Consider the following 20,947-nt stretch of genomic DNA (forward strand, 5'->3'; position numbering starts at 1 on the left):
ATTAGCAGCATCCCTGGCCTCTACCCATTAGATACCAGTAGCATCGTGCTACCAGTTGTGACATGCAAACATATCTTCAGTCATTGCCAGTGTCCCTTTGGGACAAAATTGACCCTACTCACTGATCTAACCAATTGTGCTCACAAGATTCTGACTGACTAGATATAAGTGAAGAAGATATAAAGAGTAATCAAGTGATGGTTTTATTCTGGGTAGGCCTCCTAGAGGAGGCTGCTTTGGAGTCTGTTTTAGAAATAGGAAGGTGGAAGGGCTTCATGGATAATCTCCTTTTCCTCCACTATCTTGTTTCTACAGGGCGTTTGAACTGGTGGGTGAGTGTGGATCCCACCTCTCAGAGGCTGCTTCCTTTGGCAACTACTGGAGATGGGAACTGCCTCCTGCATGCAGCCTCCCTTGGTGAGTCTTGAAAGCAGTCCTCCATTCACCTGCAGAAAGGAAGCAGTTGAGTCAAATCTCATGTGTAGGACTTGATCCAGATAACCTTGATCTTAGGCGGAAATGATGGTTCAGAGCGAGATTGTGCATGCTTACGTGTGTGTCTGTGTGTTTATGTTGGCACAAGAGGAAATGGGAGTGAGCCCTACCTTTGCTAGTGAGATAGTGAAGAGAGCACAGATATTAGCTTGGGCTGGCTTTGAAAGCTGACCCCAGGAGTAATGAGTAGGAGTAAGCCAGCAGTGTATAGCTAGATGTGTGTATGTGTACAGTTCTACTTAATATTTATTCTTTTGTTGTATGAAAAAGGTATGTTTTTAGCAGTCCTTTGTAACACACACTTACTTTATTTTATTTATTTATTTAGTTTTTGAGACGGAGTCTCACTCTGTTGCCCAGGCTGAAGTACAGTGGTGTGATCTCAGCTCACTGTGACCTCCACCCCTGGGTTCAAGTGATTCTCCTGCCTCAGCCTCCCAAGTAGCTGGGATTACAGGTGGGAGCCACCATGCCCCACTGTAAATAGGCTTAATATTTAAAGTAAGGGCTGGGCTCAATGGCTCACGCCTGTAATTCCAACACTGTGGGAGGCCAAGGTGGGCAGATCACTTGAGGCCAGGAGTTTGAGACCAGCCTGGCCAACACGGTGAAACCCCATCTCTACTAAAAATACAAAAATTAGCTGGGCATGGTGGCAGGTGCCTGTAATCCCAGCTACTAGGGAGGCTGAGGCAGGAGAATCGCTGAATCCGGGGGCCAGAGGTTGCAGTGAGTGAGCCGAGATCGCACCACTGTACTCCAGCCTGGGCAACAGAGCAAGACTCTGTCTCAAAAAAAAAAAAAAAAAAAAAAAGGTCAGGCGTGGTGGCTCACGCCTGTAGTCCCAGAACTTTGAGATGCCAAGGTGGGTGGATCACCTGAGGTTGGGAGTTCGAGACCAGCCTGGCCAACATCGTGAAACCCTGTATCTACTAAAAATACAAAAATTAGCCTGATGTGGTGGTGGACACCTGTAATCCTAGCTACTCGGGAGGCTGAAGCAGGAGAATCTCTTGAACATGGGAGGCGGAAGTTGCGGTAAGCCAAGAACACACCATGGCACTCCAGCCTGGGGGACAGAGTGAAACTCTGTCTCAAAAAAACCAACCAAAAAAACCCATAAAAAACCAAATAAACAAAAAATTAAGTCAACTTACAACTTAATATATTATTTGCAGCCTGGTGCCATGGCTCACACCTATAATCCCAGCACTTTGGGAGGGTAAGGCAGGGGCGTCACTTGAGGCCAGGGGTTTGAGACCAGCCTGGCCAACATGGTGAAACCCCATCTCTACTAAAAATACAAAAATTAGCAGAGTCAAGCTGAGGTATCTTACCATTATGCTTTTTTGCCACAGGAATGTGGGGTTTCCATGATCGGGACTTGATGCTGCGGAAAGCTTTGTATGCACTGATGGAGAAGGGAGTTGAGAAGGAAGCGTTGAAAAGGCGCTGGAGGTGGCAGCAGACACAGCAGAATAAAGAGGTGGGAGAGCGTGGGTGGGAGTGCCTTGTTTCCTAAAGTTACCAAGCTGCCAAAGTCACCGGGTGCCTGCCAGTAGAAAATATTTCCAAGTGTTTAGGTCAGTGTGACTCCCCTTATGATCCTGAAAATTGGAGAAAATGCAGTTAACGCCAATGGGGTAAATGCCTTCTGATGTGGTCATGAGAACTGGTGGTGGGCATGAGACCTACAGAGAGGTTATCTAACATTGTGCTTTTCCCCCAGTAGGTGCTTTATAGCTTTTAGTGGCAGTGTTTTGCAAAATGAGTTATGACAATTCCATAGGATTTTTGTATTGTTTTGTTTTTTTGCTTGTAATAAGGCTAGACCAATTTTTAAAGACTTATGTTTTCAGCCCCTATAGAAATGTGAATGCTTAAAATCTTTTTGGACATATATACCATTTGTTTTTCATATACTCAGTTTTAGTTTATTTTAAATTTTAAAAAGCATAAGGAACCAGCATTCTAATCACACACACACACACACAAAGCATACCTATTTAATTGAGTCGGAACAGTACTTCTCAGGAGTTTGTCAAATGTTGAGGCTGCTGTTATATAAGGCAGTAACAACAGATTGTTTGTACTTGCCCTCTCCAAAACGGGTTGCGCAAACTATGGCTATTTTGTAAAACAAACAAACAAACAAAAAAAACCTTTTATCAGAACACAGCCCTGTGCATTTCTTGGATGTTTACACGTGTAACTGCTTTCTTCCTCCAGCAGCACAGTAGTAACATGATGTGGCCTGCACAGCCCATACTTACTGACTACCTGGCCCTTTACAGAAAAAGTTTGCTGATTACTTCCCTTCAATAATGACATTATGCCTTTACATAAAAATAATGAGGCTCCCTATTTCCTTTTCCTGTGATTCTGTGCTATGTTTATATCTCCTGCTCTTTATGTATATCTATTTTTTTTTTGCCATGTTATGGCTGGATCTTTCTGGCATTTAATATGGCAATATCTCTTCAGAAACTTTCCTTTTTCGTCCACCTTTCTTTTTTTCTCATTTTATTGCTGTCATAACTTGACAATGTAGAAGAGTTTTTTTGTTTTAGTTATTTAGAATTTTATATCCTGAAGATTTAATATGTAAGTAGAATATGCTATGTTTCTTCCTCAAAAACAAATAATCCAGTTGTTAAAAGTAGATGATATTAAGATCAGAATCCTCTCCTTGAGCAGCCAGTCTTCCCCAGAAGATTCCTGAGGGAAATAAACCCACAGGGGCAAGGCCACATAAGTGACATTCTTTTTTAGCACCAAAAGCTTGGCTGGATCTCATGGAAAGCTTTTGCCTGAGCTAGAGCTAGCCTAGAATTTAGAATCCAAAGCAAATCAGTAGTCAGTTTTGTGGTAGTCAGCTTTGTCCTCTTCACTGTTGAGTTCAGATAATACCGGAACCTTAACCACTGCAGAGGCAAGAAAAGGCCAAACCAGAACATGCCAACTATTAAGTAGAAATGACAGCAACACCCAGAAAATTAGGTGTGCCCAATTCCAGTTATTAAAGCAATTACAGTTATTATTCTAAAGATGGGGTTAGATTATAATGGTATTTAGCCAGGAAACCCAGAAATACCCACGTTCTATCCTTGGCCAGCCAGCCTTTCCCTCTCAAAGTCAGCCTTTCCATCTGAAAGTCCCCAACATGCATAGAGAATAGTGGCTAGTAATGGAGCAATAGTTTTAGTCCTTTTGCTCAGTACAGTGAAAGTTCATACTGAAAATGTGGCCTTCATAAATTGTCTTAGCTTAGACCATTCATAGCATTATACCCACCTTGGGAGTGGGAATGGTAGGAGGAGGATAATGAACTGGGGAAGCTTCCTTTAGCTCCCCAGTACCAAAACCACACTAAATAAGTTTTGATTTCCTGGGCTTCCTTGTTTTATGTTGCAATTGGTGGTGAGGCTCAGTAATAGTTTCTTAAATGTTAAGGCTAGAAGTTGTACACCACCTAGTGGCTGTGTACATTAAAACAGGAAGCAGAAACCGGCCAGGAAGAGGGAGCCGGATCCCTCTGGATGTGTCTATTGGAGTGACTGCAGCACTCCATATAGAACCTGGGCATTGCTCTCTTTATTTTTAATTGAAGTAAAATTTGTGATAGCATTTTACAAATTGAAAATAGCTGTGTCATTTAAAAAATTCCCATTAAATTTGTTCCCAATACCCCTCATGTTTCCAGTGATTTCCTTCTACTCTGTCAGTGTGCGGTTAAGCCGTATAGACTCATTTTAATACTAATGTCAGCCAAATAAAATTAATAAGTTAAACTTATTTCCCTTATCATTATATACATCCTAAAGCCAATGTATTTTAAAATTGCTTGTACCATTGCCTGCTCTCCTTTGATAAAAATTGTAGTTTCACTTAGCATATGTTTATTGATTATAGTCACAAAATAGACCTTGGGTGTATTGCATAAAACATGATCCTAGCATAGAGGAGGAGATGGACATGTAAATACATAATTGCAACAGGTTATAACATGTATGACTCTTACAATAGACGTCTCTATAGCAGTTAATGCTGGCCGGATGCGGTGGCTCATGCCTGTAATCCCAGCACTTTGGAAGGCCAAGGCAGGCGGATCACCTGTTGGTAGTTCGAGACCAGCCTGGCCAACATGGTGAAACCCCGTCTCTACTAAAAATACAAAACTAGCCAGGCATGGTGGTGTGCGCGTGTAGTCCCAGCTACTCAGGAGGCTGAGGCAGGAGAATTGCTTGAACCTGGGAGGTGGAGGTTGCAGTGAGCCAAGATCATGCCACCACACTCCATCCTGGGTGACAGAGCAAGACTTTGTCTCAAACAAACAAACAAAACAACAACAACAACTCTATAGCAGTTAGGGAGAGAGGATACAAAGGAAGGAGTGGTTGATCTGCCAAGGGAGATTTAGGAGACTATTTAGAGGAATGATACCTGAGTTCTGTCCTAAAAGTTGAGAAATTGTTCACAAGGTTGATAGAAAGTGAGCTACTCCAGGCAGAAGGAACAGCTTAGACAAAAGCTCAGTGGTATAAAACAACATGGTATATTTCAGGAACTACAGCTGATTCAGTGAGATATATCTGACTAGAGAAGTGGGTAGGGGCCAGGAAGTAGGCTTTGTATGCAGCACTTCTACTTGGGAGGCTGAGGCAGGAGAATTGCTTGAACCCGGGAGGTGGAGGTTGCAGTGAGCCGAGATCGTTCCACTGTACTCCAGCCTGGGCGACAGAGTGAGACTCTGTCTCAAAAAAAAAAAAAAAAAAAAAAAAAAAAAAAGAAGGTATCCAGGTGTGGGGTGGGTGAAAGAAAGAAAGGAATATTAGATAATTCCTTGGTTTTGAGCTTGGATGTTTGGGTGATAGTTGGTGCTATTCACTAAGGTAGGAAAATAGGAAGAAGAGTGGGTTTGGGAAAAAACAGGAGTTCTATTTTGACTTTGCAGAGTTTGAGGTAGCCATGGGCAGGTGGCAGTCTCCAGTAGGTAGCTGGATATATGAATATAGAAATTAAGAAGTCTAGGCTGAGTGCAGTGCCTCATGCCTGTAATCCCAGCATTTTGGGTGGCTGAGACAGGCAGATCACCAGGTCAGGAGTTCGAGACCAGCCTGGCCAACATGGGGAAAGCCTGTCTCTACTAAAAATACAAAAATTAGCTGGGCCTGGTGGTGGGTGCTGTAATTCCAGCTACTTGAGAGGCTGAGGCAGGAGAAGCATTTGAACCCGGGAGGTGAAGGTTGCAGCGAGCCGAGATTGTGCCATTGCACTCCAGCCTGGGTGACTCTGTCTCAAAAAAAAAAGAAAGAAAGAAAAAGAAAAGAAATTAAGAAATCTGGGCTGGAGATAGATGGTATATACCATACAGATGGTAGTGGATGAGATTATGGCAGTAGAAGAGATCACCCAGAGGGAACCAAGGTGAAAATCATTGACACACCACTAGTATTTTGGGGGCAGACAGAATTTAGAGGAATAGAAAGTAATTTTATGGACGCTAATGGCAAAGAAAATTTAAAGAGGAAAATAACCCACGTGAAGGCTAAGATGGGAACCAGGGTCCACTGAATTTGGCAATTAGAAGGTCATTGTTCTTTGCCAAAATCAGGTAGGTGAAATGTTATGTGGCAGGTGGGTGAGGAGGATGGAGGGAAGAAATGGGACAGATTGCAGTAGGTCAAAAAGAATGGATGATAAAGAAGTGTAATAGTCATAGACTATTAGTTCATGGATCTTGACTGTAAAAGAGATAAGAGATTTGACTTTGTAGTACAATTTGTAAATGAAGTGCTAAGGGATTAGGGAGTAAGTAACAGTGAATAAGGTGGAGTAGGTATTGCCTCTTAGAACCCAGCCTCTAATTGCCCAATGTCCCCTGCCTGTCCTTCACACAGTCAGGGCTGGTATACACAGAAGATGAATGGCAGAAGGAGTGGAATGAACTGATCAAGCTTGCCTCAAGTGAACCCCGAATGCATCTAGGTACCAATGGAGCCAACTGTGGTGGGTAAGTATGGCTAAGTAGGGGAGGAGGAAACCTGCATAGAGTCCTCATTGGGCTTCCACAGCCCAGTGTCTAGAGAGCTCTGTGCTAAGAGGATATTAGAAGGAAAGAGAGGAACTATGCTAAGGGCACAAAAGTGTGTAACAACATGATATGTTTAGGAACTACAGGTAGTTCGGTATTGAACTGGAATATAAAGTAGCCCATCTAGACTTTGGAAACTTCAGGACAAATGACCCCGTATCTTCAGTAAGTAAACTGCAAGGAAAATAAAAAGGGACAAGGAACTTGTAGGTTTAAATGGACTAAAAAGACATATCAGGCCGGGTGTGGTGTCTCACACCTGTAATCTCAGCACTTTGAAAGGCTGAGGCAGGAGGATCGTGTGAGCCCAGGAGTTCGAAACCAGCCTGGGTAACATAGTGAGACCCCATTTCTTTTTCTTTTCTTTTTTTTTCTTTTTTTTTTTGAGACAGAGTCTTACTTTGTTGCCCAGGCTGGAGTGCAGTGGTGTGATCTCTGCTCACTGCAACCTCTGCCTTCAGGGTTCAAGTGATTCTCTGTTTCAGCCTCCCAAGTAGCTGGGACTACAGATGCATGCCACCACGCCCAGCTAATTTTTGTATTTTTATTAGAGACGGGGTTTCACCATTTTGGCCAGGGTGATCTCAAACTCCTGGCCTCAAGTGATCCACCCACCTTGGCCTCCCAAAGTGCTGGGATTACAAGCATGAGCCACCATGCCTGGCCAGTGAGACCACATCTTAAAAAAAAAAAAATTAGCCAGGCATGGTGGTGCATGCCTATAGTCCCAGCTACTTGGGAGGCTGAGGTGGGAGGATTGCCTGAGCTGGGGAGGTCGAGGCTGCAGTGAGTTGTGACAGCACCCCTGCACTCCAGCCTGGGTGACAAAGAGAGACCTCTGTCTCTAAAAGAAAAAAAAAGACATCAACCAGTTGGGATGTGTGGACATCATAAGACAATTAAGGAAATGTGAACAATGTCTCTGTGTTTGATTATTGTTAAAATTATAAAATGTGATATTAATGGTATAGTGGTTGTTTAAAAAGGTAGTCCTGGCCAGGCGCAGTGGCTCACGCCTGTAATCCCAGAACTTTGGGAGGCCGAGGTGGGCGGGAATTCAAGACCAGCCTGGCCAATGTGGTGAAACCCTGTCTCTACTAAAAATACAAAAAATTAGCTGGGCGTGGTGCTAGGCGGCTGTAATCCCAGCTACTCGAGAGGCTGAGGCAGGAGAATTGCTTGAACCCAGGAAGCAGAGGTTGTAGTCAGCCGAGTTCGTGCCACTGCACTCCAGCCCTGGCGACAGAGTGAGACTCCATTTCAAAAAAAAAAAAAAAAAAGGTAGTCCTTTATGTTTTTAGAGATAGAAACTGAAATAAAATAAAAATGGATGAAATTATATAATGTCCAGGATTTGCTTCAAAATTATCTGGTGGTAGCCCCGTGATGGGGGAGGTAGGTAAATAGATCTGAGGTGTAGTAAAACAAGATTGACCAAGTGTTGAAGATGGCCGAATAGGAACAGCTGCAGTCTACAGCTCCCAGCATGAGTGACGCAGAAGAGGGATGATTTCTGCATTTCCAACTGAGGTACCGGGTTCATCTCACTAGGGCTTGTCGGACAGTGGGTATAGCCCACGGAGCGTGAGCTGAAGCAGGGCGGGGCATTGCCTCACATGGGAAGCACAAGGAGTTGGGGAATTCCCTTTCCTAGCCAAGGGAAGCCGTGACAGACGGTACCTGGAAAATCGGGACATTCCCACCCTAATACTGCACTTTTCCAACGGTCTTAGCAAATGGCACACCAGGAGATTATATCTCGTGCCTGGCTCGGAGGGTCCCATGCCCGCGGAGGCTTGCTCACTGCTAGCACAGCAGTCTGAGGTAGAACTGCAAGGAGGCAGTGAGGCTGGGAGAGGGGCGTCCGCCATTGCTGAGGCTTGAGTAGGTAAACAAAGTGGCCGGGAAGCTCGAACTGGGTGGAGCCCACTGCAGCTCAAGGAGGCCTGCCTGCCTCTGTAGACTCCACCTCTGGCGGCAGGGCATTGCTGAACAAAAGGCAGCAGGAACTTCTGCAGACTTAAACGTCCCTGTCTGACAGCTTTGAAGAGAGTAGTGGTTCTCCCAGCACGGAGTTTGAGATCTGAGAACGGACAGACTGCCTCCTCAAGTGGGTCCCTGACCCCTGAGTAGCCTAACTGGGAGACATCTCCCAGTAGGGGCCGACTGACACCTTATACAGCTGGGTGCCCCTCTGAGATGAAGCTTCCAGAGAAAGGATCAGGCAGCAACATTTGCCGTTCTGCAATATTTGCTGTTCTGCAGCCTCCGCTGGTGATACCCAGGCAAACAGGGTCTGGAGTGGACCTCCAGCAAACTCCAACAGACCTGCAGCTGAGGGTCCTGACTGTTAGAAGGAAAACTAACAGAAAGGACATCCACACCAATACCCCATCTGTATGTCACCATCATCAAAGACCAAAGGTAGATAAAACCACAAAGATGGGGAGAAACCAGAGCAGAAAAGCTGAAACTTCTAAAAATCAGAGTGCCTCTTCTCCTCCAAAGGAACGCAGCTCCTCACCAGCAACAGAACAAAGCTGGACGGAGAATGACTTTGACGAGTTGAGAGAAGAAGGCTTCAGACGATCGGTAATAACAAACTCTGAGCTAAAGGAGGATGTTCGAACCCATTGCAAAGAAGCTAAAAACCTTGAAAAAAGATTAGACGAATGGCTAACTAGAATAAACAGCATAGAGAAGACCTTAAACGACCTGATGGAGCTGAAAACCATGGCATAAGAACTATGTGACGCGTGCACAAGCTTCAGTAGCTGATTCAATCAAGTGGAAGAAAGGGTATGAGTGATTGAAGATCAAATGAATGAAATGAAGCAAGAAGAGAAGTTCAGAGAAAAAAGAGTAAAAAGAAACGAACAAAGCCTCAAAGAAATATGGGACTATGTGAAAAGACCAAATCTATGTCTGATTGGTGTACCTGAAAGTGACGGGGAGAATGGAACCAAGTTGGAAAACACTCTTCAGGATATTATCCAGGAGAACTTCCCCAACCTAGCAAGGTAGGCCGACATTCAAATTCAGGGAATACAGAGAACGCCACAAAGATACTCCTTGAGAAGAGCAACTCTGGAGATACATAATTGTCAGATTCCCAAAGTTGAAATGAAGGAAAAAATGCTAAGGGCAGCCAGAGAGAAAGGTCGGGTTACCCACAAAGGGAAGCCCATCAGACTAACAGCAGATCTCTCGGCAGAAACTCTGCAAGCCAGAAGAGCGTGGGGGCCAATATTCAACAGTCTTAAAGAAAAGAATTTTCAACCCAGAATTTCGTATCCAGCCAAACTAAGCTTCATAAGTGAAGGAGAAATAAAATCCTTTACAGACAAGCAAATGCTGAGAGATTTTGTCACCACCAGGCCTGCCTTACAAGAGCTCCTGAAAGAAGCACTAAACATGGAAAGGAACAACCGGTACCAGCCACTGCAAAAACATGCCAAATTGTAAAGAACATCGATGCTAGGAAGAAACTGCATCAACTAACGAGCAAAATAACCAGCTAACATCATAATGACAGGATCAAATTCACACATAACAGTATTAACCTTAAATGTAAATAGGCTAAATGCTCCAATTAAAAAGACACAGACTGGCAAATTGGATAAAGAGTCAAGACCCATCAGTGTGCGATATTCAGGAGACCCATCTCAGGTGCAGAGACACACATAGGCTCAAAATAAAGGGATGGAGGAAGATCTACCAAGCAAATGGAAATCAAAAAAAAGCAGGGGTTGCAATCCTAGTCTCTGATAAAACAGACTTTAAACCAACAAAGATCAAAAGAGACAAGGCCATTACATAATGGTAAAGGGATCAATTCAACAGGAAGAGCTATCTTAAATATATATGCACCCAATACAGGAGCACCGAGATTCATAAAGCAAGTCCTTAGAGACCTACAGAGAGACTTAGACTCCCACACAATAATAATGGGAGACTTTAACACCCCACTGTCAACATTAGAGAGATCAACGAGACAGAAAGTTAAAAAGGATATCCAGGACTTGAACTCAACTCTGCACCAAGCAGACCTAATAGACATCTACAGAACTCTTCACCCCAAATCAACAGAATATACATTCTTCTTAGCACCACATCGCACTTATTCCAAAATTGACCACATAGTTGGAAGTAAAGCACTCCTCAGCAAATGTAAAAGAACAGAAATTATAACAAACTGTCTGTCAGACCACAGTGCAATCAAATTAGAACTCGGGATTAAGAAACTCACTCAGAACTGCTCAACTACATGGAAACTGAACAACCTGCTCCTGAATGACTACTGGGTACGTAATGAAATGAAGGCAGAAATAAAGATGTTCTTTGAAACCAATGAGAACAAAGACACAGCATACCAGAATCTCTGGGACACATTCAAAGCAGTGTGGAGAGGGAAATTTATAGCACTAAATGCCCACAAGAGAAAGCAGGAAAGATCCAAAATTGACACCCTAACATCACAATTAAAAGAACTAGAGAAGCAAGAGCAAACATTCAAAAGCTAGCAGAAGGCAAGAAATAACTAAGATCAGAGCAGAACTGAAGGAGATAGAGACACAAAAAACCCTTCAAAAAATCAACGAATCCAGGAGCTGGTTTTTTGAAAAGATCAACAAAATTGATAGACCGCTGGCAAGACTAATAAAGAAGAAAAGAGAGAAGAATCAAATAGACACAATAAAAAATGATAAAGGGGATATCACCACCGATCCCACAGAAATACAAACTTCCATCAGAGACTACTATAAACACCTCAATACAATTAAACTAGAAAATGTAGAAGAAATGGATAAATTCCTGGACACATACACCCTCCCAAGACTAAACCAGGAAGAATTTGAACCCCTGAATAGACCAATAGCATCTCTGAAATTGAGGCAATAATAGCATACCAACCATAAAAAGTCCAAGACCAGATGGATTCACAGCCAAATTCTACCAGAGGTACAAAGAGGAGCTGGTACCATTCCTTCTGAAACTATTCCAATCAATAGAAAAAGAGGGAATCCTCCCTAACTCATTTTATGAGGCCAGCATCATCCTGATACCAAAGCCTGGCAGAGACACAACAAAAAAAGAGAATTTTAGACCACTATCCCTGATGAACATCAATGCAAGAATCCTCAATAAAATACTGGCAAACCGAATCCAGCAGCACATCAAAAAGCTTATCCCCCAAGATCAAGTTGGCTTCATCCCTGGGAGGCAAGGCTGGTTCAACATATGTAAATCAATAAACATAATCCATCATATAAACAGAACCAAAGATAAAAACCACATGATTACCTCAATAGATGCAGAAAAGGCCTTTGACAAAATTCAACAGCCCTTCATGCTAAAAACTCAATAAACTAGATATTGATGGGACGTATCTCAAAATAATAAGAGCTATTTATGACAGACCCACAGCCAATATCATACTGAATGGGCAGAAACTGGAAGCATTCCCTTCGAAAACTGGCACAAGACAGGGATGCCCTTTCTCACCACTCCTATTCAACATAGTGTTAGAAGTTCTGGCCAGGGCAATCAGGCAGGAGAAAGAAATAAAGGATATTCAATTAGGAAACGAGAAAGTCAAATTGTCCCTGTTTGCAGGTGACATGATTGTATATTTAGAAAACCCCATTGTCTTAGCCCAAAATCTCCTTAAGCTGATAAGCAACTTCAGCAGTCTCAGGATACAAAATCAATGTGCAAAAATCACAAGCATTCCTATACACCAATAATAGACAATCAGAGAGCCAAATCATGAGTGAACTCCCATTCACAATTGCTTCAAAGAGAATAAAATACCTAGAAATCCAACTTACAAAGGATGTGAAGGACCTCTTCAAGGAGAACTACAAACCACTGCTCAACAAAATAAAAGAGGACACAAACAAATGGAAGAACATTTCATGCTCATGGATAGGAAGACTCAGTATCGTGAAAATGGCCATACTGCCCAAGGTAATTTATAGACTCAGTGCCATCCCCATCAAGCCACCAATGACTTTCTTCACAGAATTGGAAAAAACTACTTTAAAGTCCATATGGAACCAAAAAAGAGCCTGCATTGCCAAGACAATCCTAAGCCAAAAGAACAAAGCTGGAGGCATCACGCTACCTGACTTCAAACTATACTACAAGGCTGCAGTAACCAAAACAGCATGGTACTGGTACCAAAACAGAGATATAGACCAATGGAACAGAACAGAGCCTTCAGAAATAATACCACACATCTACAACAATCTGATCTTTGACAAACCTGACAAAAACAAGAAATGGGGAAAGGATTCCCTATTTTATAAATGGTGCTGGGAAAACTGGCTAACCATAGGTAGAAAGCTGAAACTGGATCCCTTCCTTACACCTTATAAAAAAGTTAATTCAAGATGGATTAAAGACTTAAATGTTAGACCTAAAACCATAAAAACCCTAGAAGAAAACCTAGGCAATACCATTCAGGACATAGGCATGGGCAAGGACTTCATGACTAAAACACCAAAAGCAATGGCAACAAAAGCCAAAATAGACAAATGGGATCTAATTAAACTAAAGAGCTTCTGCACAGCAAAAGAAACCACCATCAGAGTGAACAGGCAACCTACAGAATGGGAGAAAATTTTTGCAATCTACTCATCTGACAAAGGGCTAATATCCAGAATCTACAAAGAACTTAAACAAAGTTATAAGAAAAAATCAACCCCATCAAAAAGTGGGCAAAGGATATAAACAGACACTTCTCAAAAGAAGACATTTATGCAGCCAACAGACACATGAAAAAATGCTCATCATCACTGGCCATCAGAGAAATGCAAATTAAAATCACAATGAGATACCATCTCACACCAGTTAGAATGGTGATCATTAAAAAAGTCAGGAAACAACAGGTGCTGGAGAAGATGTGGAGAAATAGGAACACTTTTACACTGTTGGTGGGACTGTAAACTAGTTCAACCATTGTGGAAGACAGTGTGGCGATTGCTCAAGGTTCTAGAACTAGAAATCCCATTTGACGTAGCCATCCCATTACTGGGTATATACCCAAAGGATTATAAATCATGCTGCTATAAAGACATATGCACATGTATGTGTATTGTGGCACTATTCACAATAGCAAAGACCTGGAACCAACCCAAATGTCCAACAATGATAGACTGGATTAAGAAAATGTGGCACATATACACCATGGAATACTATGCAGCCATAAAAAAGCATGAGTTCATGTCCTTTGTAGGGACATGGATGAAGCTGGAAACCATCATTCTGAGCAAACTATCACAAGGACAGAAAACCAAACACCACATGTTCTCACTCATAGGTGGGAATTGAACAATAAGGACACTTGGACACAGGGTGGGGAACATCACACACCAAGGCCTGTTGTGGAGTGGGGGGAGGGGGGAGGGATAGCATTAGGAGATATATCTAATGTAAATGACGAGTTAATGGGTGCAGCACACCAACGTGGCATATGTATACTTATGTAACAAACCTGCACATTGTGCACATGTACCCTAGAACTTAAAGTATAATAAAAAAAAATTGTGCAGGAGCAGCAAGCAGTTCCCATGCTACTCTAGATCTGAGGAGTAGCTTTGGGTGCATTCCTGAAAGTGCAGCCTAGAATCTGTTTATTGATCAATTTAGTACTGACACAAGCCTGTAATATGCTGTAATAAAGTTTCTGTTTAAAAAAAAAAAAAATGTTGACCATGTGTTTATAATTGTTAAAGCTGGGTGATGGATACATGAGTGTTTAGTATATTATCATTTCTAGTATTGAATATGTTTAAAATTTTGAAATTTTCCATAATGGTTAAAAATTATAACCTATGCAGATTTTATTGTACATAAGAATAATCTGGGAGAGTTATTTAAAAAGCTGATTTCTGGACCTCCACCCCAGAAAAGTCCAGTTGAGTTGGACAGAGGTAAGGCCCAGAAATCCTTGTTTGTAATCAGCATCCAATATTGAATAAAATTGCTTTAGGGGGTGGAAGCCATTGAATATTGAGTATGTGAATGACAGGAGCAAATTTGTCCCTCCGTATTTGAACACGCTGACTCCAGTGGACAATGAAGTGGAAAGGAGTGGGATAAGATGCAGTTGTAGTAATCCAGGAAAGGGCCATGGATGAACAGTGTGGTAGACTAAAGATAAGCCCGGGGAGACAGATAAAAGAAACACACAGGAAGGCCAGGCCTGGTGGCTCACACCTGTAATCCCAGCACTTTGGGAGGCTGAGACGGGCGGATCACGAGGTCAGGAGATCAAGACCATCCTGGCCAACACGGTGAAACCCCGTCTCTACTAAAAATTTAAAAAATTGCCAGGCACGGTGGCTCACGCCTGTAATCCCAGCACTTTGGGAGGCCGAGGCGGGTGGATCACGAAGTCAGGAGATCGAGACCACGGTGAAACCCCATCTCTACTAAATATACAAAAAAATTAGCCAGGCGTGGTGGTGGGCACCTGTAGTCCCAGCTACTTGGGAGGCTGAGGCAGGAGAATTGCCTGAACTCAGGAGGTGGAGCTTGCAGTGAGCCCAGATCGCACCACTGCACTCCAGTCTGGGCGAAAGAGTGAGACTCCATCTCAAAAAAGAAAAAAAAAAAAAAAATACAAAAAGTACAAAAAATTAGCTGGGCGAGGTGGCGGGTGCCTGTAGTCCCAGCTACTCGGGAGGCTGAGGCAGGAGAATGGCGTGAACTTGGGAGGCAGAGCTTGCAGTGAGCCGAGATCGCGCCACTGCTCCAGCCTGGGGGACAGAGCGAGACTCTATCTCAAAAAAAAAAAAGAAAAAAAAAAAACAAAAAAACACACGGGAGATGGAATTGGTTAAATCACGTGATTACTGGAAGGTGAGAGATAAAAGCACAATAAATATTTCCAAATTTCTGATTAGGCTACTGGATAGATGGTGAAGCTGTTCTTTCAGTGAGGGAACATAGGAAAGGAATTGTGTTTGGCTGTTTTTGTAAGACATGAGTGTGATGTGTGGGTGGCTGTAGTATATAAAATAAGTAGGATGAAGCTATGCAGTTGTGTATTGAGCTACTGGATGAAGAGAATGGAGAGAGGCTATTGAACAGGAAGAATATTAAGAGATAGGGATTACCTCCGAATTCCTAACACTGCTTTAACCCTAGAGCCTTCAAATCTCTTCTCTTGGATTTCCCCATCTGTGAAACGGAAGTAGAAACAGCCATGGTAGCATAAAATAATCAGCTATATCAGTGGCAGCCTTAAGATTGGAAAACCAGGAAAGGACATTCTTCTTTTCCCTTTCTGCAGAACTGGTCTTCAGGGTCTCCTGTTTCTACTCTCTCATTTTTACTGCACCCTTTCCACTCTCTCCCCTCCCGTCGTTCCAGGGTGGAGAGTTCTGAGGAGCCTGTATATGAGAGCCTTGAAGAGTTTCACGTCTTTGTCCTTGCTCATGTGCTTAGGAGGCCCATAGTCGTCGTGGCAGACACCATGCTGAGGGACTCCGGAGGGGAAGGTGAGTCAGCCAGTCAGTCCTCACTCCATCCTGAGCACCCCCTTTTGCAAAGCCTTAGGCTAAGCATTGGAAGGAAGGCAGGAAAGGGGATATATAGACCCTTGGGGAAAAAGCAAGTTATCAATTAGAATAGTGCAAAATTCTCAAGAGATTCTGAGTAAAGCAGTTGGGATTAGTTGACAGGGCTTCTTAGGAAAGAATTATTAAACATGTTGGAATGAAAGCAGGGAGGGACTCAGTTGGCAGAGTGGGATGTAGGGATTGTCCACTAGGCAGAAACACAGCCTTCATAATAATCTTCATGGCTTCCTGCAGCATTTGCCCCTATTCCCTTTGGAGGAATCTATCTGCCTTTGGAGGTCCCAGCCAGCCAGTGTCACCGCTCCCCTCTGGTGCTCGCCTATGATCAGGCCCACTTTTCTGCACTCGTGTCCATGGAGCAGAAGAATACCAAGGAACAAGGTGCTGAATGACATGTCTTTTGGTCTGCATTGTTTTCACTTGAAAAAATTGAATGAGATCTAATGTAGGAGGAAAGAATTAAGTGACATGCAAGCCCAGACAGCACATGTTGATACTGTTTTATTAAGCCAGAAGTTACGCCAGAGTTTTCAAATTAAAAAAAAAAAGGGTTGGGAGAAAAGCAAGACCTATATACCCTCTTCCAGAGTAAAGGCTTATGATTAAGGTGTAAGAGCTTCTAAATGATGCTTTTCGAATTTGTCTTAAATTATGACTGAATTCTCTGAATATACATTAACTGGAAAGAACATCATGAGAGTTAGTTGACTGACTGGTGGGGACTCAGGGAGATTTGTGGCCTAAAACATGCTGCGTGGTAGCGGGAAAACTAGCCAATTAGTTTTAATACCAGGGGTAATTCACATGTAAGAATTGAGAAGTGACTACAATTAAAGACCTTAGTATGATTTTAGTGAAATAAGTCTGTGTTCAGTTACCTTTCTCTCTTAAGGAGATTCCTTGATGATATGTTTCTTCCTCCCCAGCTGTGATCCCACTTACAGATTCAGAGTATAAGCTGCTGCCCTTGCACTTTGCTGTGGACCCTGGAAAGGGCTGGGAGTGGGGCAAAGATGATAGTGACAATGTCCGATTGGCCAGGTAAGCCAGGCCTAGTCTTTTCATCTATTTTGTGCTGGGATTTCTTCCACATGTGGCATCCATCTCCCAGGGATTTTTCCTCAGCTCAGGCAAGACAGTCACAAGCTAAGATGAGTTTTGGGAAGATGGGGAGGTAGAGGAGAGGTTGGGCACCAGGACTCTTTCATGGTGCAGCTGCTTTTTCTCCCTGTGAAAGAGATGGGAATCCTAGCATCTCAACTTGTTCTTTTCTTACAATAGGAAAAGTGTTCATACACTGATTCATCTCTAAAACATTGATCAGAAAATCAGGATAATCAGGCCGGGCATGGTGGCTTATGCCTGTAATTCCAGCACTTTGGGAGGCTGAGGTGGGTGGATCATGAGGTCAGGAGTTCGAGACAAGCCTGGCCAATATGGTGAAACCTCGTCTCTACTAAAAATACAAAAATTAGCCAGGCGTGGTGGTGCGTGCCTGTAATCCCAACTACTAGGGAGGCTGAGGCAGGAGAATCGCTTGAACCCAGGAGGCAGGGGTTGCAGTGAGCCGACATCGTGCCACTGCACTACAGCCTAGGCAACAGAGTGAGAGTCTGTCTCAAAAAAAAAAAAAAAAAAAAGAAAATCAGGATAATCAAATCACATGTCTTAGCCCAAGTGAGAGGAGTTTTAAAGAGTTGATCAAGGCTGGGTGCAGTGGCTTATGCCTGTAATCCCAGCATGTTGGGAGAAACCACCATCAGAGTGAACAGGCAACCGAGGCAGGCAGATCACCTGAGGTCGGGAGTTTGAGACCAGCCTGGCCAACATGGAGAAACCACGTCTCTACTAAAAATACAAAATTAGCCAGGCGTGGTGGTGCATGTCTATAATCCCATCTACTCGGGAGGCTGAGGCAGGAGAATAACTTGAATCCAGGAGGCGGAGGTTGCAGTGAGCTGAGATGGTACCATTACACTCCAGTATGGGCAACAAGAGTGAAACTCCATCCAAAAAATAAATAAATAAATACGTGATAAAAATAGTTTGCTCTGAGTTTTTGCCTTTCTGGAATTTAATACCAAGAAAAATATGTTCCCTACCCTCTCAGCCCCCACTCTACCTCCCTGTGGCTTGTTAAGCCTTCCTTCTGCCTCCTGCATCAACTTCCTGATGGAGAGTGTATGAATGCAAAAGCTCCTCCCTTAGCACTTACCTAGTGCTTCACTCTCTGGGCTCCTGCCACTGGGTCCCAGCTAAGAGAGTTTGATTTTAAAATCCAGAGTTTATGGCTTTTTAAAAATAACCTCTCACCTATTTGTCAAAAGCTCCTTCTAAATAATATTTACAACAACAACAATGATAATGGCTACTATCTAGTATTTCCCATTTTCCAGACACTGTGCTGGGCTCTTTCCAAACACTGTTTTAATCTTTACAACAACCCTACAGGATAGATATTATCTATACCCATTCTCAGCTGCAGCTGAGTTTCAGGGAGGTTGAAGTGACTTGCTCAAGGTCATAAAGCTTATTAATTGGTGGAGAAATAGTTCAAACCCAACCCTATTTGAGTCCTAAGCCATGTAGCCCTCTCCCACCCTTTCTCCCAACTATATCAAATTGCTTTGCTTTTAAAAGGTGACAGTAAATTTTTTTTTCTCTTTTTCATAGTGTAATTCTGTCCCTAGAGGTCAAATTGCATCTGCTGCATAGCTACATGAATGTGAAGTGGATCCCACTGTCCTCTGATGCACAGGTGAAGACTTCTCCCACATCTACCCTGGTGTGTCTTCATTTCATTTTCAGTGACAGAACAAGGAGATCTGGGATGGTTTCCTTCTGAATCTATTCTGAGTGGTGGCTTACAATTCAAGGTTAGAAGTAACTAGAAGATGTCAGATAAGTTCCAAAGACAATTTTTCCTGTTTTTATTGTATTTTTTATTTTTATTTTTGAGATGGAGTCTTGTTCTGTCACCCAGGCTGGAGTGCAATGGCACAATCTTGGCTCATTGCAACCTCCGCCTCCTGGGTTCAAGCGATTCTCCTGCCTCAGCCTCCTGAGTAGCTGGTATTACAGGCATGCGCCACCACACCCAGCTAATTTTTGTATTTTTAGTAGAGGACAGGTTTCACCATGTTGGCCAGGCTGGTCTCGAATGCCTGACCTCAGATGATCTGCCCGCCTCGGCCTCCCACAGTGCTGGGATTACAAGTGTGAGCCACCGCGCCTGGCCTTTCCTGCCTTTTTTTTTTTTTTTTTTTTTTTTTTTTCAGAGGAAGTCTTGCTCTGTCACCCAGGCTGAAATGCAGTGGCACAATCTTGGCTCACAGCAACCTCCACTTCCCAGGTTCAAGTGATTCTCCTGCATTAGCCTCACGAGTAGCTGGGATTACAGACGTGCGCCACCACACCCAGCTGATTTTTGTATTTTTAGTAGAGACGGAGTTTCACCATGTTGGCCAGGCTAGTCTCGAACTCCTGACCTCAGGTGATCCACCCACCTTGGCCTCCCAAAGTTCTGGGATTACAGGCATGAGCCACTGCACCCAGCCCTTTCCTGCTTTTTAAAAACCGTTAGTCTCCTGTTTTCCACATCTCCTCTCCAGCCAGTCTCTGTTGTCTGATACTAAAACATGTATATATTTTTTGAGACGGAATCTTGCTCTTGTCGCCCAGGCTGGAGTGCAATGACACGATCTCAGCTCACTGCAACCTCCACCTTCTGGGTTCAAGCGATTCTCCTGCCTCAGCCTCCCGAGTAGCTGAGATTACAGGTGCCCGCCACCATGTCCAGCTAATTTTTCTATTTTTAGTAGAGATGGGGTTTCGCCATGTTGGCCAGGCTGGTCTTGTGATCCGCCTGCCTTGGCCCCCGAAAGTGCTGGGATTACAGGCGTGAGCCACCGCGCCTGACCTAAAACATATTATTATTATTATTTTTTTTTCTTTGAGATGGAGTTTCACTCTTTTTGCCCAGGCTGGAGTGCAATGGTGCGATCTCAGCTTATTGCAACCTCCGCCTCCTGGGTTCAAGCGATTCTCCTGCCTCAGCCTCCTGAGTAGCTGGGATTACAGACATGCACCACCATGTCCGGCTAATTTTGTATTTTTAGTAGAGACGGGGTTTCTCCATGTTGGTCAGGCTGGTCTGGAACTCCCGACCTCAGGTGATCCACCCACCTCGGCCTCCCAAAGTGCTGGGATTACAGGCATGAGCCACCGCGCCTGGCTTAACATATTCTTTAAGAAAGGTTTTCTGGACTGTTTGTTGAACTTGAGATGATCATTATTTCGTCCAAAGTCTTCTGTAGATAGACCTCTGTTTTGGGCACTAGGAGACGGAGTAGCTTAAAGAGCTCCTAATTCAGTGGGCTCTGAGTTAGAACAGGAGCACAGGAGTAGGGTCAAATTGATAACTCCAATGCAGAATGTATAAAAGTTGAGGGGATGCAAAGTGGCTAGACTTGGTTAGTTTTGATTAGTCAAGACTTTCTTGAGATTAGTTTCGAGCAGAATTTGGCATAGAGAAATGTATAATAAAGAACATTCTAATGTCTGGGCCTCTCACCCGGAAGCCACGTATCATATGGTTGCTCATTGTTCTAAATGAACAGTAAGGCTTTATTCTACTATCTCCTTATTACAGAAGGGAGTCAGATTGCAGTGGGGGAGAAAGCTGACTGACTGGAACCCAGGAAGGACAGTGCCATCCTGGGTGACCCTTCCCTCATCATGACAGAAGCCCTTCTCTGGAGCAAGGCAG

At 43.5% G+C, this 20,947-nt stretch overlaps 1 protein-coding gene across 5 annotated transcripts in view; it reads left to right on the forward strand.

Moving 5' to 3' along the window:
• Nucleotides 1-20,947, forward strand: part of OTUD7B (OTU deubiquitinase 7B) — a 72,960-nt gene that overhangs the window by 44,574 nt on the left and 7,439 nt on the right. For all 5 annotated transcript variants that reach the window (XM_034934387.3, XM_034934396.3, XM_014347201.5 and 2 more), the window contains 7 exons: nt 316-417; nt 1,854-1,981; nt 6,396-6,508; nt 15,971-16,098; nt 16,414-16,560; nt 17,106-17,220; nt 18,853-18,937. In XM_034934387.3, coding sequence (XP_034790278.1) covers nt 316-417; nt 1,854-1,981; nt 6,396-6,508; nt 15,971-16,098; nt 16,414-16,560; nt 17,106-17,220; nt 18,853-18,937 — 818 coding nt within the window. The remainder of the gene's footprint in view (nt 1-315; nt 418-1,853; nt 1,982-6,395; nt 6,509-15,970; nt 16,099-16,413; nt 16,561-17,105; nt 17,221-18,852; nt 18,938-20,947) is intronic.

Source organism: Pan paniscus, chromosome 1 (genome assembly GCF_029289425.2).
Source record: "Pan paniscus chromosome 1, NHGRI_mPanPan1-v2.0_pri, whole genome shotgun sequence".
NCBI classification, from domain to species: Eukaryota; Metazoa; Chordata; class Mammalia; order Primates; family Hominidae; genus Pan; species Pan paniscus.